Genomic DNA, 17660 nt, shown 5'->3' on the forward strand with positions numbered 1-17660 from the left:
GGCAAGCTGGAGGAGTCTTCCTTTTGCCTTATTACATATATTGCTGAGGAAATGATGATGCACTTAGTATTCCAAATTGTGAAAAGGGGGCACAGCCAAGATGTGTATACAAGTGTATTAAAATGAAAGGAACTGAAACTGATCAGTATCATTACAGAATATCCACATCACGTTAGTGTATTAGAAAATGTATCATTATGATCTAATTCAACATGTTGATAATGTAATAATCTTCTATTTGTATGTATGTCTACCTGTTTTCATCCCTTTTTGCATATTTTGTGTGTTTCTGTGTGTCTGTCTGTGATTATGTTCTTTTGTGTTCAGTTGTGTCTCTTTTTAATATTCCTCTATGTTTTTATGTCTCTGTGTGCTTATGTGTCTGTGTAAATTGTGTCTCTGTGTGCTAATGTGTCTGTGTAAATTGTATCTCTGTGTGCTAATGTACTTCTCTCTGTGTTAATGTATCTGTGTTTGTGTCTCTGTTTTAATATAACTGTACTTGTGTGTGTGTCTCTGTGTTAATGTACCTGTGTGTTTATGTCTGCCTCCAGGCTGCCAGAGGCCCAGCAGAGGATAGGGGGGTTCTTCCTCAACCTCATGCCCCAGATGAAGGGCTTGTACGTGGCGTACTGTGCCAACCACCCCTCTGCTGTCAGTGTCCTCACGGAGCACAGGTAACCCCTCTGGTCAGGTTTAAGCTTATGCATAACATGCTGCCATTTACTCAGACTAATATATCATTGTTATGGTATTACTGTCTAATTCCTAGTGTTATGACCAGATCCTTGCTTTTTTATATATGAACTCAATATCTAACAAATAAAGATGGACATCAAGAGAATAAACAGTGGTACCTATTTCTGTTGCTACATAATTATGTTTCTGTCTGTCTGTGTCTGTCTCTGTCAACCTGCCTGTCCATGTCTGTCTGTCTGCCTGTGTTTGTCTCTTCCTGTCTGTCTGTCTGTCTGTCTTCCACAGTGAGGAGCTGGGAGAGTTCATGGAGAGCAAAGGGGCCAGCAGTCCAGGCATCCTCATGTTGACCACAGGCTTGAGTAAACCCTTCCTCCGGCTAGATAAGTACCCCACCCTGCTGAAGGAGCTGGAGAGGCACATGGAGGTGGGCACTTAACCACGTCTGACCGTGTGTGACCATGTGTGACCACTTGCAGGCCTCTCAGTCTCTTGGCCTGCTGCTGCTGCTGCTGCTGCTGGTGTGTGTGTGTGTGTGTGTGTGTGGGTGGGTGTGTGTGTCTGTGTGGGTGGGTGTGTGTTTGTGTGTGCGCGTAGATAGGAGTGAACAAGAACAGTGAACAAATGCCTCCCTCAGACACCATGTGGTACTCTTCTTAGATAGAGCTTTCTGAGGGCACCTGTGAAAGGCTCTGGGAAAGGACTGCACTGCCGTGCCTTGCACACGCTTGTACTGCTGTGTGGGTGTGCCTTTCTCCACGTGTGCAAGTGTGAGCAAGTGTGTCGGACATCGTCATGCACCCGTGCGTGTGCCCTAGCGAGTGTCAGTGAGTGTATATGACATTTTCCCTTTTGATAACCACCTCTCTGTTCTCTTCTCCGTAGGAGTTTCACCCAGACCGCCCAGACATTCAGAAGTGTATGACATCGTTCAAAAGCCTCTCAGTAAGTCAGTGTGTCTGCGCCAAGCTAACTCTGCATTCAGAACAAAGCTCTCAGCTGGGCATGCTGAGGCACTGTTCTTTTCTAACTCTCTTTTGGGATAAAAGGAGGACTTTGTCCAAAATGAAGTGTGCGCGTTGAAGCCCTGTGAATACTGGGTCACTGTGATTGGTTCAAGATTTTATGTCGATTACTGCATCATGTGTGTCATAATCTATGAATAAACATTTTGGAGGCTTCAGAAAATAAGACTTTAAACAGCACCACGGGGGGAACCCAGCTTGGGAGCTCTGGACTCTTTCTCATTCTCCCGTCACTTTGGACTGTCATTATGAAGGATATGCATATTGCCAAAGCACATGCACACCTAATTAGTACAATAACAAATCAAAAATCATATACTTAAAAATATTTATTGAAAGGAAGGTTAGAGGAAAATTGAATGAGAGCACAAGTTTTTTGATGGCTTTTGTTTAACTTGCTTTTCCTCAGAATATGATGAATTGTTGCTAGCACAAATTATGGTGCTACACGTCTCCCTCTCACTCCCTCTCTTTGTCTCTCTCTCTCCTGTGTTCTTTTCTTTCCCTCTCTTCTCTTTGTCTCTTTCTCCCTCTCTCCTTCTCACAGTCTCTCTCTGTTTATCTCTGTCTTTCCCCCCTCTTCCTCTGTACATCTGTGTGTTGTTCTTTGCATCTCTATCTCTCTCCCTCTCTCCCTGTGTCTTCCTTCGTCTCTGGCTCTCTCCCTCTCTCTCTCTTTTGCCCTCTGTCTCCCTCCTCTTCCTGCCTCTCTCTCCTCCTCTCCCTCTCTCTCCCTCTAGCTCTCTGCATCTCTTTCCCTCTCTTTCCCGGTCTCTCTCTGCTTCTCTCTCCATCTCTCTCCCTTTCTCCCTCTCCCCCTCTCTCTCAGTCCCTTTCTCCCACTCTGTCTTTCTCCCTCTCCTCTCCCAGTCTCTCTCCCCTTCTGTGAGAGATTAGCACTGAGTGATTGAGACATGTTGGTAGACTGTGGTGATTTGCAGCTGCAGTAAAGCCCTTTTCCCACTGCAGGCATTTGGCTGCCATGTTGGTTCTCTCCCAGTTTGTGTCTCGGCTGTCAATTTCGCGGAGCCTGGGTACTCCTGGCACAGCCTGTGTGTTTGGCAGAGTGTCCGTGTGCGGCTAGGCCTGCGGGGGGACTGTGTGGCACACTCTGTTAGGGCCTGCTGAGGACTCCAGATTGGCCCTGTCTGGTTCTATTCCCAGGACCCTGAATGGCTTGATCTGGCCTGTACCAGAATACTGCTTATCTGTCAGACACACCAGACACTAGGGTCATAAAGTCATCTGTCATAAAGTCTCTTCAGATTCACACTGTATACAAGCATGTGCTCCTGGTCTGTTGTCACTGTGTTTACAAACACAGTGCTCATGCTCTGCTATTTAAATTCGGTCTTGATTGTGGGTACATTTAGTAGAAGCTGAAACAGTTACAGGAACTTATAGCCCTGGGGAGCGGTGCCCCTTTGTAAAGGAACACATGAACCTGGGGGTGGTTTCTCCTTGATGTTGGGGCGCTGTTTATTCTCCTAAAAAACAAAGTGCTGGAGCTGGCTGGGTCTGCCGCAATCCAGCACAGAGTCATCCGAGGTTGCGCAGCGTCGGCCCGCGCTAATGCCTTGTTTTTTTTGTTTTCAGATGGCAGTATTAAGCCCTTGGCCCGTGTAAGGGGGGGCGCGGGGGGGCCTAGCGGCTTAATCGCCCCCGGCACAAAGCGCCGTGCTCGCTCCCCTTCCCCGCACGCCGCCGGCATTGTTCGGCGCCTGTATCTTCTACGCACAGCAAGCCGCTCTCTTCCAGCCCCACTTATCACTCCATTTCCCAGAACAGGCTTTCAGAGATCCGGTGGAAAAGGAGAGTTCCTCCGTTTCATTAAGCCGCAGCCAGTCTCTGGGCCCTGGCAGCATTAGCGCTTTCCAATGGTTTAGTTTTCTCCTGCGCTTGATGTGGTTGGAGCGCGCACGTGTTTTTCTGAATGGGAGATTACTGCTGTTATGGATGGGCCTTGGCATGTGGCGGTGTCGTGCTTTGTTCTCCGCAGCAGATACTCACAGAGACGATGGGTAGGATGTGACAAGCAGTGAAAAGGAAGACGAGGGGATGGGAGCTTAACGGCAGAGAGGGAGAGGGTGGAGAGGAGAGTTTGCAGAGGAAAAAGGGAGGGAGGTAGATTTTTCTTTGTGTGACGGCCTCGGATCTGGGACTCATGCTCATCCTAGAAGACTGGGTTCTCAGTTCATATGACTTTTTAATAGCAGCTTGTCCCATACTCTTTCTAGTGAGGAGCTTTCAGAGACTAAAGGCATTATTTTATGGATCACTGGCCTGACATTGTTCAGGGCTATACACAATAAATGCCTAAATGAATGGGTATTGTGAAAAGGAGACCTCTTTGATAATGGGATTGTGTTCAGTGCATTATGTTGTATGTTTTCAGTATTAAAAATGTTACAGTGCACTTTCTGAAGGATGAATTGATTGTAATGTCATTCAGCTGTTTGGATCGTGATGTCATGCACCTTAATTGTCTGGGCTGTGCTCTTTGACACTTTCGGTGTCGTCATGGCAACAGGCTCAGTGTCAGGAGGTGCGGAAGCGGAAGGAACTGGAGCTGCAGATCCTGACAGAGTCGATCCGGTGCTGGGAGGGCGACGACATCAAGACCCTGGGCTCAGTGCTCTACATGTCCCAAGTCATGATCCAGAGCCATGGCAACGAGGTGAGAGATCCACCATCCAAAAACTGGCAGACGTCATGCCCTCCAGCGGTCAGGATTGCTCCGCTCCGGGATTGACAGAGAATCTTGTGCTAGACTGAGTACAGTGCTGTGCATAGACATGTACAGAAACTTTCTGACATTGCTTAGTTATTAGTCAGGTCATAGGAAGTCCAGCTCAGTTACAAATGCTGCTGGTTTGGCTCTATGGTGACATTTAACACCAAATGATTGACTGCTGTTCATGCAGTATTTATTGGTGGAAAGTACAGGGTATCCTAGGGGTCACAAGTCACAATCAAAAGGCAACAATAAAAGGTAAAAAATAAATAAAAATAAAAGGTCACAATAAAAGGTAAAAAATTGACTGTGTTTGATAAAATGCAAGGCTCTATGTGAGATACTGGCTTGTGATGCCGGTAGCATACAGTGTTGACCTGTGGTGTCTTGTATGGGTGTTGTTATACGTGTCTGAATTTGAGTGCAGGAACATGAGGGTGTGAGTGTCTATGCATGCGCATGCATGTATGTATACACTGGGGTCCAAATTTATTGGGACGCTCACTTTTTTTTCTGAAATCCCACAATATTTTTGCTGCATATTCAATCAGACATTGGGAAAGTCGTATTTATGTCAATGTGTTCCAACCTTGTTAGGTTTATCTAGGCTTCAGTATGAGTGTTCAATTAGGAGGCAAGGCAACGTTCAATCAGGCCTAATTGAAGTGATGGTCATTTATGTTCACTTGTCTGCACTCAATAAGTATGTAGGTACCTTTTAAAATTAAGTTAATGTCATGGAATTGTCAGTTTGTTTTAGCAGAATTAATGTCATACATATTATTAAAATATTCGAAATAAGGGTAGTCATCAGGCAATCTTGTGCCAACCACATAAAGAGATATTTTGAAAATGTTAATAGTTGCCAAAACATGTAACTGTTTTCACCACACCATAAATTTAGGTTCAAGTGATAAAACTAATAGCTACATGGACACATCCACACTTAACCACAAAATGCCCAGGTGTCCCAATAATTTTGGACCCTAGTGTATGTATGTGTCTGTAAGTATGTGAGTGAGTGTATATTTTAAGTGTGTGTGCAAAAATGTGTATATAACTGCACGTGTGTGTGCGCACAGGTATGCACGTGTGTATTTGTGTACATACGTATGTGTGTATGTGAGTAAGAGATGTGTATATTGGCTGTGTGTGTAAGAAAGTCTGGTTTTATTGTATATTGGTGTATGTGTGTGTGTGTGTGTGTGTGTGTGTGGTAGAGCACGCTTTTATTCTTTGAGTGCGGCTCTTGGATGGCCTTGTCACCAGTGCGGGGCGTTTGTGTCACAGGAGAGGAGTGAGCGCTACCTCCTGCTGTTCCCCCACGTGCTCCTCATGCTTTCTGCCAGTCCCAGGATGAGTGGCTTCATTTACCAGGTGAGACCTGCCCCTCTCATCCTCTCGCCCCCTTGCCCAGTTGCCCAGGGACTGCCCTGGGTCATGTTTTCTTCTTTCTCTGTTTTTAACATACTGTATACTGAAGATAGATATACACAGGATATATACTCTCTCTCTTGCTCCCTGTCTTTTTCTCCCTCTCTCTGTCTCTGCCTCTCTCTAATTCACATGTTCAGTGGTGTTTTCTTGGCAGGACAATCCAAAGCAGTGCTACCAGAACAGCTGTGTACAATATGAATAGTAACAAGTTAACTGCTAATTAAGTAGCTACAATTATGTAAAACAAATGTATACACGGGATAATGTGATTATCCTGTATATAATGCAGGGATATTGCTCTCGCTCTCATTTTCTCTTTCTCTCTCTCTATCTCTATCTGTCTGTCTCTCTCCCGCTTCCTCGTATCTGAGGGGTGTGCTGTTCTACTGTTGCCCTGTCCTGTCTCCCCAGGGTGTCCTGTCATCCTGGCCCTTTTGTTCTCAGTCCCTGCGTGTTTCATCACCCCTCTGTTTCGTTCTTTCTCTTTCTCTGTCTGTCTCTCTCTGTCTCTGTTTGTCTCTCCACACCTCTCTGTATGAGAGACTCCAGAGCTGGAGGGCCTCAGCACTTTCAGAGATTACATTCTGAAAGAGCTCTGCAGTGCCCAAGTTCAGAACTACTCTGTGTGTGTGTGTGTGTGTGTGTGTGTGTGTGTGTGTGTGTGTGTGTGTGTGTGTGTGTGGTCCTTTCACTGTTTACTGTGTGATGATTCCCTGAAATGCTATGGGATAAAGAGTCACCAGTTGTCAACATAAAATTTGACAAGTTCATTTGGTCAGAAGTCTTCATGCAATGCTCTAAATTGGTATAAATTAGTGCGTGGCACCTGTAAGAGCAAATAGATTAGTGTTAAAAGCTCTTGGCTGAATCTCCAAAACCTGATGTGCTCATCCTTAAAAATGCTCCATTGATTAGTTACTCTAGGTTATACAAAGGTACACAGTGTGTTGTTTCTTTTGAAAAGGGTTTTTGTAATATTTTTCAGGGTAAGCTTCCATTGACAGGAATGACCATCTCCAAGCTAGAAGACAGTGAAAACCTCAAAAATGCATTTGAAATATCTGGTAAGTCATTATACAGCTAGCTTCTCATTTTGAGTGTGCCATGAGCAGCATGACTAAGATTGAAAAAGCTTTTATTTTAGTTTTATTTTAGTTCACAGCTAAAACGTTCCTGGTGTAATCCAGTCTTGGTTTCGGTTTCCCTCAGAGAAGAGATTTTTTTTCAAGCCTTTTTGAGCCATGTGCTGTCTCGTTTGTGTGCTGCAGGTAGCATGATCGACAGGATCCAGGTATCCTGCAATAACCAGCAGGACCTGCAGGACTGGGTGGATCACCTGCTGAGACAGACCAAGCACACCTCCCTGTCTGCGCCTAGCATAAAGCCCCAGTCCGTCCCCTGCCACACGGTCAGCCTCTCTGCCATGTTTGGGGGTTAGGAGAAACCAGGGGCTGGATGCAGTCGAACCACTATGGTGCTTTCCCCTTATGAGTAATGAGATTAAGCAAGCAGTTTTATTCTTAAAAAAATATCTTTATCTTTTTTCTGTTACTGCTGACATTGTGAAAATGTCCAACTATCTAAACTAAACAAACACTCTTTTTCTCTAATTCTTTTATCTTAAGAACAAATTGCCATGGTGGTTAGATTAAATCTGGGCCTCAAAATGTTCTGGGTACATAACATTTGCTTAACAGACAATCTTACCCAGAGAACCTAAGATCATTTAAGAATGGTCTGTTTTCATACGTCTCGATTTTGCACTGAAGCAGTTTAGGGCTTCAGTACCTTTTCCAATGGTATAACAGCAAAGCCCTGTCTGGGAATCCAAGCATCAACTCTTGGGTTATAAGGCCAACCCCTTACTGCTGCCTGTTTTGTTACATTTAGACCTCAGAGCACAGATCTCAGTGCGATCTGTAATCTTACCCTGTGGGAAAGAAACTAATCTAAGTCCGTGTGTCCTTGTCCCCCTCGCCCCCCCCCCCCCCCCCCCCCCCCCCCAGCTCCCCTCACACCCTGTCACCCCGTCCCGGCATTCGGAGAGCCGGAGCTTAACCGTGGCCCCGGCATACCACACCCTCCCACACCCCTCCTCGCATGGGACTCCCCACAGCACCATGATGTGGGGTCCCCTGGAGCCCCCCAAGACCCAGAAACCGTGGAGCCTGAGCTGCCTTCGCCCCGCGCCCCCTCTCAGGCCGTCCGCAGCGCTTTGCTACAAGGAGGTAGGAGTCTCTGAGGTGTGATTAGCGCGTGGCCCCCAGGGGCACGGGCCGTCTCTGTGGGACTGACACGCCCGTCCATTCTCTGTCCCTCTCACAGGATCTCAGCAAAAGCCCCAAAAGCATGAAGAAGCTACTTCCTAAACGTAAGCCGGAAAGGAAGCCTTCCGATGAGGAGTTTGCGCTGAGAAAGAGTAAGTGGCATCTCTTGCTCTGGAGTTTTCTGAACAATTGCGTCATCAGAGAACCACTGGAAGAGATTTACCCTTAAAAGCAATCTTTTATTGTTATCCATCCTATTTGACTCTTGGGTGGGGATCAGTTCCGTTTCAGTTCCATCAATTGAAGAAATGATTTGAAATTCAATTCTCAGATCGATAATCTCTCATTATTTTCTACAAAGATTTCTCAACTCATGGTCTTAATGTCATTTCGTTCCCTGAATTGACCGTATTGAAATGGAGGTGGCATCATCTCTTACAAGTTGCCCCCCCGTCCACAGGCACGGCCGCCCTGGAGGAGGACGCGCAGATCCTGAAGGTGATCGAGGCGTACTGCACCAGCGCCAAGACGCGGCAGACCCTCAACTCGAGTAAGAGCCATGACCGAACCACGACTGAGCCACTACCCTCACACTGACCTTGCACCAGTCACTTTATACCTCTGCTATTGCATCTACAGCAGTGCAGTGACAACAGGTTCTGACTGAAACTCGAGAGCAACCAGGTCATGACCTCCATGGTTCTTATTATAATAATCATGGGTGACAGATGTTGAATCTGTAAAATCTCAAAATTGTCCTGAGCCAAAAGACATTTTTTCCATGTGCCTGTTCATGAATATTCATGAGCAAGGATAAAGGAAGAGGTCATCTAATGCATTTTTTTATCAGAGACACCAAGGGCTAGATAGCATTGTGTCTTGTAATAAAATTTAAAAGGTCTTTTACTTCTCTCTGAATGCTATATATGAGTATTCCAACTTGGTGTTGAACTGTAGTCAAAGGCTACAGTATGTTTCAGTGTCACTACATTTTGTGGGAATGTTTTTCAATACAACTGTAGTGGTGCTGGCCTAAACCAAAACCCAGCCCAGTGCTTGTATTCTTAATTATAGTCAGGTAGGAGGGAGAGTGCATTGCTTCTGTTCAAAGTCATGCTCAAACGACCACCTCAACACTTTTTTTTTCCAAAGGGAACATTAGGTAGCTCCACGTACCCAGAGAAATCTTGCTTTCTACCTGTGCTGTTTATGTACTAACATCATGCTCTTACTAGGGACGTTGTCAAATGTGCAGCTGTTGGGCTAACCCTTATTGGCTGTCTTACTGCTAACACTACCAGTGTACTGAGTAGTATACTTTAAAAAGTATATTCTGGTCATAGTGGATTTCATAAGCTTAAATGCAAATACTTACCAGGATTCCCCATGAGGGGTCAGTGCTCTCTCTTTAGACATGTTGGCTCAATTGCAGCTCTGGAGGGAATCAGAACAAGATCATCTCCAGCTTTTTACGTACTGAGGTTGCCTCTCACCTACTTGTTAAACCTGTTCTCCATAGTAGTAGACATTAAACCACTGACAGTGCCCTCCAGAGGACACTAAAGTATGAGAATAACATACAGTTTTTGCATGTTTTAAACTGTCAGTGTGTCTGATTTTAGTCATCTTTGTAATCATATTAGACATGGCTCCTACAGTCTTCTCGGTATTGTTCATAGTGGATTACTGTATCCAAGCAGACGTTCAAGGCAGATACTGTCAGCATTAGACAGGGACATTAGTCTATCTACAGAGAGAAGAGAGGGAGGTTTTGCTGTTAAGGTTTAACTGCACAATCCTTACATTTGGAATTAGTCTGTTGGTTACATCTAATCGTTTTGACCTCCCTAACCTTGACATCAGCATATATTGCTGAACGCAGAGGGGCAAGGCTTTGAGTTGAGCATGAAAAAGGTTCCCCACATGGGGGTGTGGTGTGTCCCTTCAGTCTCCAGTGCATTGCTAACAATGGCTCAGTGTTACTGACACGCTCTTAACTGTGTTTTCTCTTCTCTTTCCCTTCATCCTCCTTTGCCTTTTCTTCTCCTCCACTCTGTTGGTTGAATTTCATTTTTTTCACATTTTTTGACCATATTAATTTGGTCCCTTCTTTGTCCCTGACCCTTTTTTATTTTCACGGATTTATGTTTTTGTTCCCTTTTCATTTGAACAACCTTTTTTTTTTTAACAAAAAACATGATTTCTCCTTTGAATCTTTCCTGTACCTTCATCCACTGTCCTACCCTCCCCTTTGTCCAACTACCCCTGACATCCCCACTATGGTTTGACCCCTTCCCCCCAAATTTGTATAATTTCATCCCCCATTTTTATGATCCCCCCCACTTCCTTCCATTTTTATGGTTTGACCCCCCCCTCCCCCATTTGTATGGTTTGACCCCCCTCCCTCTACCAGCATGGCAGGGCACTGATCTGATGCATAATCACGTGCTGGCCGATGATGACCTGTCCAGTGTGGACTCTTTGGGCCGGCGCAGCAGTATCTCTCGCCCGGAGCCGACCTCTGACCTCTCTGAAGACTCTGACTATGACAGTGTATGGACAGCCCATAGTTACAGGATGGGTTCCACATCCCGTAAGAGCTGCTGCTCATATATCTCTCACCAGAACTAAAGCACTCCTTTATAGTTCTTCATTATTTATTTCTTTACTTGTTTATTCCTCTTTTTGTATTCAAACCCTCTTAACCAGCTGCTTGCTGCATTGACTGCTTCCTCCTGTTTTCTGTGCCCCATTGTGGTTATTGGGTAGGTTTTTTTTTTTAAAAAAAAATCCTTTTTCTACAACGTTTTCTTTTTCCCTGTGGACATAGGAGATGGGAGATAGGGTGGGTGTGTGGGGGGTGCTCTGTGTCTAATATTCAGATGTGCTGTAGCACAGCGGAGGGAGGTGTCAATTCCTCTCTGTTCAGTGTTTCTCTACATGTGTATGTACACACAGCTGCCCATGCTCTGATGTGTGCTAATGTGAACTCTCCTCTCTCTGAGCCCTTAAAATGTTGTGCTTAACAAACCCACATCTGGCCTTTCCCATGCACTGAAATGCCTTCGGACCACAATTCAAACGCCAGAATGGTTGGTCAGTAGCTTTGCTGTCCTGGGCGTTGTTTGCAGACACAGGTCTCTGTGGGCTGAATACTATGTGCATATATATCAATATCAATGTAATAGCTTTAACGTGTGAGCTCTAGGTATGCGTATAGTCAGTGCCACAGGTATGGCGTTTGTTTGATTGGCTGGATGCGTAACGGCAAGAGCTTTGTAGTGGAACAGTGATCCATACTCACCCTGTGCCCGTACTGCCACAAGTACATTCCAGAACCTGTCGATTTAGCTTTCTTATATTCCACATTCCTGATACTACAAAACAAAAAAGGTCTACTCAACTTTCTCATTTCCTTCTTTTACTGAGACAAATTAGTACAAATGTTAACTTATGACCAAAGTACCATATAGCTGCATGGTTATACTCAGATTACATTGTCATGAATTACATTGGAAAGGAAGAATAAAGGTGGTGTCATCTTGGTCATCTTGGCAAGATAATGTTTAACTGACTGTGTTGTAAAGCCCATCAAAATTTTGTTTACATCACTCTTTGTGACACAGTTCAAATAAGCTACTGTTCAGCAATGTCTGCTGCCAAAATTATGGATTTACATTTAATATGCCCAGGTTCATGTATGCTTCACATTTAATCTGAATCATGTTTGAGCTGAATTTTGTTTGTTGGGAAATATCATTAGATAACAGCTTCTTCTTCCTCCGTACTTTTTTTTTTTTTAATGTGTTTAAAAAATCCTTTGTGGTCCGTCACCCTGTATATACTTTGAGCAGTCACAGCAAATGCAAGTTGTTTGGAATATGACTGACAGTGATATTTTTAACAGGTAGAACATGTTTGGGTCATTACAGTAAAAATTTACGAATTACTGACTAAAGGGTTTCTTGGGGAAAGTATTTTGTTGTTCACTTGTACAATGTCATTGAACAATTATGTTCTCCTGCTACAACATAGCAACACAGAAGCCTGCAGTGCATAATGATGGATTTGTATGGGCTTATTTATGTATTTCTTAATTTATTCAATGCTTTTATCGTTTATGTGTTGCATTTTATACTTTTTTTTTGTTTTTAATGTACTTTTTTATTCAATAACTTGAATTGGTTAGGGGAATTGATTTGGTTTATGTATCTTAGCTGTCGTAGAGTCCAAAAATGCTGTATAACACTGTGGATGCCATCACTTTTTTGTATTTTTCTGAAGGGAATATTCATACTTAGTGATGTTTCCTAATCTGATCCACATAATTGGCAAGTTCTCTTGTAATGAGAACCATATAGTTCTGCTGCTGGAAAGGATCTCTTATGATCCTACATGTCAGAGGTTAACAGTATTAATATACAGGGAGAGAGCATTGGTCTCTTTCAGGATTGATAAGCATTGATGCTGATGGTGATGGTGTGAGCACATGAATTGAAAATGAAAAAAGGTCTTTCTACAGATGTTCTACAAGGGACAAAATATCTCCCAGTCGATCAGTTTGAAAGTTATGTCTCTGCCATTGTTGATGCTGTAAGTGTTCTGATTTGCTGGATAGTCATAAACATTCTTGATGGGATCTGGTCTGAGACAGAACATCCAATGTTAGTATAGCAACTGCAGACAGCACCAGCACCTCCTGCTACCAGCCAGAGGCTCCTAGGTAGAAGATAAGGATGGAAGGAATGCTGGTGCCCAATATCTGTTTTTAATTTATAACATCTGTGGTCACTTTGTAACTGTACAGAACTGACACAGAGCAGACATTAGCATCAGACACAGTATCATCTTCATTACTCACAATAGACACAGAGCAGCAAAGTAAGCAGGGTCATCTCTCCCATACACTTGGAGTACGAGGTGTACAAGGGATAGAGTGGTTTTTCTTCTCCACATTTTTGTGTGCGAGTGGTGTGCGTGCTGGTTTATACCCCCTTGTTAGTGCTGCAGCAGTTACTGCCAGCTTCTTTGCCTGTATCACTGCCCTGCGCAGCAGGCATTGTGCATTAGACTTTGACCGATAAGATCTGCGACACTGTGCCCATTTTTGGTTGGTGAGAAGCCACCGCTAAAACGGCAGGCTATATCCGCTGGGCCCCATCGGTCTTACAATAACGGGTCCAAGGTTGAGGCAACAGAAAGGAACAGTGAAAACAAAGCCAACTGCTCTTTTCCCCTCCAATTGTCTACATAGTGTTTGCCCTGGGAAAAGTCTTGCCAAATATGGCATATGAGTATTTGAGTATTTGAAAACAAGGTCGTTGTTATATTGCGTGATGATATTTGTGACTTGCTTGTATTCTGTGGTTGGGGAAAAAAACAAAAAAAAAATATAAAAAAAAAAAAACAAAACGCAAGCATCTGAAATGGGTGACTGCCTTTCTGCCTACTTTCTATGTATATGTGTATTTGAATGATGCATATTTATTGTACTATATATGTGTATTGTTCAATTTGCATATGGTGTGAATGAAGTGTGGTGTATATATACAGACTTAAATATATATAACAAAAAAGTCATCAACATTGTAATATAAAATTTTAAATAAATCTTTCATTTGTTAGATTTTGCTATTCTATGATTTGTCACATGAAGCTATTGTATTTCATTAGGTATTTTACAGGACATGCAAACTGATCACTACTTGTAACACAGATGCTGTTCATTCACTGTAAATGTGTATTTTTTGGTTTATTTGATCTGATTTTTTAAAATTATTATTCTGTTAACTTATTTGCCTCTAAAGTTACTATTTTTGGTCACAGCTATGGACAAATATTTCCCCACTCCTATCAGACCATTTGCACTACACTTATGAAACAATTGGTCAGTTTTGTGCTGTTTTTCAAGTCTACACACTCAAAGACTAAGGGATATTACTAGTCATGGTAACTTAGAGCTGAAAAGTCTTACATCAAAGAGATGGGAACCATCATCAATTTGTCCATGGCTGTGGGATTTAAAAAACAAACAAAAACTCCATGGTATTGATTCGGTGAATCCCATTCAGTGAATAGCTTTTTGAGAAGGTACCATACAGGTAAAGACTTCCTAGTGACCTGCCATGAACAGGCTTACAGTCTTTGCCTTTCCTGTGAAGTAGAGTGGCTTTTATTTCAAAATAAAATATTTTTTTGAATTAAATATAATCCCAATGAAACTGAAAACAACACTGGGCAGGGGGTTGAAAGATTGTTGCACTTTTCCCAGCTGCACCTGATTTTTAAAAGTGTGATGGTCTGATTTCTCTTTCTTGGCTTGTTGGATGAACCCATAATGCACCAGGCCACTGCATGACTCGGCTGCCACCAGCTAGGCACTGCGGCTCTCACATGGACCCAGATTTAGTTTTATCTCCGAGCACCCTCATTGCAAGTAGCACGGCATCACCCTCAGTCTGTCAAAGCAACAATCAGTCACTCAAATAGTCAGTGAATCAGTCAGTGGCCAGCAAGCTGAAACCAAACCGCGAACACTCTCTTGTTTTAAAACAGGATCTAGGAAGGAATCTGGACCTCATATGCTATTTCCTGAGGAGGAGAAAATTATTGTGGAAGAGACCAAGAGCAATGGTCAGACTGTGATTGAAGAGAAGTAAGACCATGTTCCACCTGTTGCATGTGCTTTATCAGTTCACTTTCACTTTAAATGTTACATTAGCACAACAGTGTAGCTTGACTGTGCAAATACTAAGTCATGTAAGGTACTGAAATGGATTCATTTAGGTCCTATTCAGATATTCTCCTGTTCTTGTGTATTCCAGCTTAGCACAGTAATATGTTATGCCAAAGCATGGCACCTATAACCAGGTCATTTATTTTGTATGTGGAGAATCCTGATTGCTTCTTGAGTGGAGGTGTGACATAACTGTATTTATAGATAGTACCTTGCTGTCATGAGTTTTGTTTTTGATGATGTGTTTAGGGTTCATCCTGGGTCTTGTCTGCTAAAGTTTTAAAACCTTTTTCTTTTTAAGGAGCCTAGTGGACACTGTATATGCTCTGAAGGATGAGGTACAGGAGCTTAAATTGGTAGGTCCCTGTTGGATTTTTATTCCTCTACATCCAGATTTTATTTTGCAACAATAAAATCTGGATCTAGGGTTTACCTTCAGTAGAACTGTAGATCACCTTCTCAGAAGGTGGAGCCCATAGCTTAGATTGCATGCTATTAGCTGCAGAATGGTGGTAACACCTTGCCCTGTCGTTTTCTCCAAACAGGACTACAAGAAGATGAAGAGGATGTTAGAGGAAGAACAGAGAGCTCGGAAAGAGCTGGAAAAAATTGTAAGGAAAGTGTTAAAAAGCATGAACGATCCCTCCTGGGACGAGACCAATCTGTAAAGAGATCGTTTCCATTTTAGTTTCATTTGTTCTGTTCTTTTTTGGGTTTGTTTTGTTTCGTGTCCCTGGTGGGCCATGAATGCTGCAAAATGTCCTCTTCAGTTGAGCAGGACATTGCAGTTCACTCAGAAACATTGCAGAGATCTGGGTCATTTAGCAGTGGGTCCATGAGACCACGCAGGCCACCTCAATGCAAAGCTGTGATGCTTAGCTAAACCACTGTGGAATTGTGGGATGGATCACTGAAGAGGAAGGGGGGTGCTATGTGTGGTCTTTAGCTGACTTGCAGTACTAGGGGCTGTTATGAACATGTAAGAGTTAGGGTGTCCTGAACACACTTTATAAACCCCGGCTCCAGTCAAATTCAGCTTGCTGTACATCTTTGTTTTTTTTTTTTTTAAACCCCACCCAACATATCAGCAGTACCCTGCACACCCCTTCAGAAGTGGCACATATCCTTTGATCTCTGTCTTCCGCTTCACCTGAGGAAAGGGAGGGTATAAGTGTTACATAGGAATGGTGTAAAGCCTGTAACCATGGATCCATGGCAAGGAGAGTGGATTGTTGCCATGGGAGATATTATGTCACTGCCGTCAGCAGAGAACCTGAGAGCGTCGTCTCTCTTGCCCTCTCAGGAGCCCTTACGCAGTCCCTCTGAACCCTGGACCAACTGAAACCACAGCAATAACTTAATACAGCAATACAGCATTAAGAGTGGAAACATTTCAGTTGAATTCAGTACTGATCTCTTAGAAGCTGTTCTAGATGTTGTTGTTTGTTTTTAAATTACCTCATTTTTGTGGGTTTAGAGAGTCTTTGTAAGGCTAAGGCATGTTCGGTAGGCCTTTTTTTGCTCTCCTGTTTTATCTTTTTATTATTATTTACAATGTCTCATACAGGAGTCTTACAGAAATAATTGCCTTTATATTGTAAATAATGTGCCTTTGTAAATGGATGTCCTGAAATTGCTTGCATTTCTGGCAGTCCTCAAAAACATTCAATCTCCCGTCCTGCAGGGAGTCTTCCAAGGCCTCCTGCACAAGAAAACGCACTACAGAGACTGACATAATTAACACTAATGCACACTCACTCACCAGGCATTTCAAGAATCCTCTGTGTCCTCTCCCTAAGTTATATATTTAAATGAAATTGTCTGAGAACAACCTGTGTGCACTGTGTGGATGTTATGCTTCCATTGTCTGGAGATGGTGTCACCATACACCTTCCTTTTGACCACTGTATTTATTTCCCCCCCCCCCCCCCCCCCTCACTAACTTGTATCATTGTTTCTGTGAATTAAACCTGTAAGTAGAGCCCTCTGTCTGTTGACTCTTTTGTTCACTAAAGTGCTGTAACTTGAGCCTCGCACCCTTAAAAGAGGGAGCCTAAATGTTGCGGTGCAGTCCACCTCTCACATCTTTTTTTTTTTTTGCTGATGAGCCCCTGTTCATTCTAATGCCAGACCAAGGCCTGCCTCATAGTCACCTTTGGCACTGTGCAGACCTGAGCCCTTTGCATTTCCTTTGCTTTGGAGAGTTGTGATTGTGTTTTCCACAGCCAATTCTGTTTGGCAGCTAAATTCTACTCTCTGAACTTTATCAGTGCATGAAATGCCATTGCCAGTGCCATAGTGTACAGCCCGTTTGTCCAGATTGTAGCTGTACAAATGCATACAGCATGTATCTGCAGTACTGCAAGGAGATGAATATCTCTGAATGTGTATGCTAAAATCTGTTGGTAGGTAATCAATAAGGTCAGTTCTCTCTGCAGGTGGCAGTTTGACATAGGTACGTAGGAGTGTGGCTTGTACCTCAAAAGTTATAGGGTCAGTTCCGGATTGAGGCAGTGCTGTTGTGCCCTTGAGCAAGGTACTTAACCCATCTGTGTAAATGTAAATCATGTAAAACATAATCTGTTAGTCACCTTGGGAACACATGTCCACTAAGCAAATGATCGGTCTGCCCTGTTTGATAGGAAACATCACATGGTCAATTTCTGTTGGTAGGGAGCTCTGTGTCTTGCTTTCTGTAACTTGCTTGGATGAATCAATGCTTGGAAAAAAATGCCTTTTGCTCTTGTGATTTAAACTAAAGGAAC

At 43.4% G+C, this 17660-nt stretch overlaps 1 protein-coding gene across 2 annotated transcripts in view; it reads left to right on the top strand.

Moving 5' to 3' along the window:
* LOC118788817 (rho guanine nucleotide exchange factor 7-like) overlaps window positions 1–16255 on the top strand; it is a 38865-nt gene extending 22610 nt beyond the window's left edge. Inside the window, exons 9-22 of one of the 2 annotated variants that reach the window (XM_036544925.1) lie at window positions 555–677; window positions 985–1123; window positions 1582–1641; window positions 4252–4398; window positions 5746–5832; window positions 6878–6956; window positions 7161–7300; window positions 7899–8120; window positions 8218–8311; window positions 8620–8709; window positions 10573–10752; window positions 14715–14814; window positions 15197–15251; window positions 15441–16255. In XM_036544925.1, coding sequence (XP_036400818.1) covers window positions 555–677; window positions 985–1123; window positions 1582–1641; window positions 4252–4398; window positions 5746–5832; window positions 6878–6956; window positions 7161–7300; window positions 7899–8120; window positions 8218–8311; window positions 8620–8709; window positions 10573–10752; window positions 14715–14814; window positions 15197–15251; window positions 15441–15563 — 1639 coding nt within the window. In that variant the 3' untranslated portion in view covers window positions 15564–16255. The remainder of the gene's footprint in view (window positions 1–554; window positions 678–984; window positions 1124–1581; window positions 1642–4251; window positions 4399–5745; window positions 5833–6877; window positions 6957–7160; window positions 7301–7898; window positions 8121–8217; window positions 8312–8619; window positions 8710–10572; window positions 10753–14714; window positions 14815–15196; window positions 15252–15440) is intronic. The other variant, XM_036544924.1, reaches the window with a different exon arrangement.
* The last annotated feature ends 1405 nt before the right edge of the window (window positions 16256–17660 follow it).

This window comes from Megalops cyprinoides, chromosome 14 (assembly GCF_013368585.1).
Source record: "Megalops cyprinoides isolate fMegCyp1 chromosome 14, fMegCyp1.pri, whole genome shotgun sequence".
In the NCBI taxonomy this organism is placed as follows: Eukaryota; Metazoa; Chordata; class Actinopteri; order Elopiformes; family Megalopidae; genus Megalops; species Megalops cyprinoides.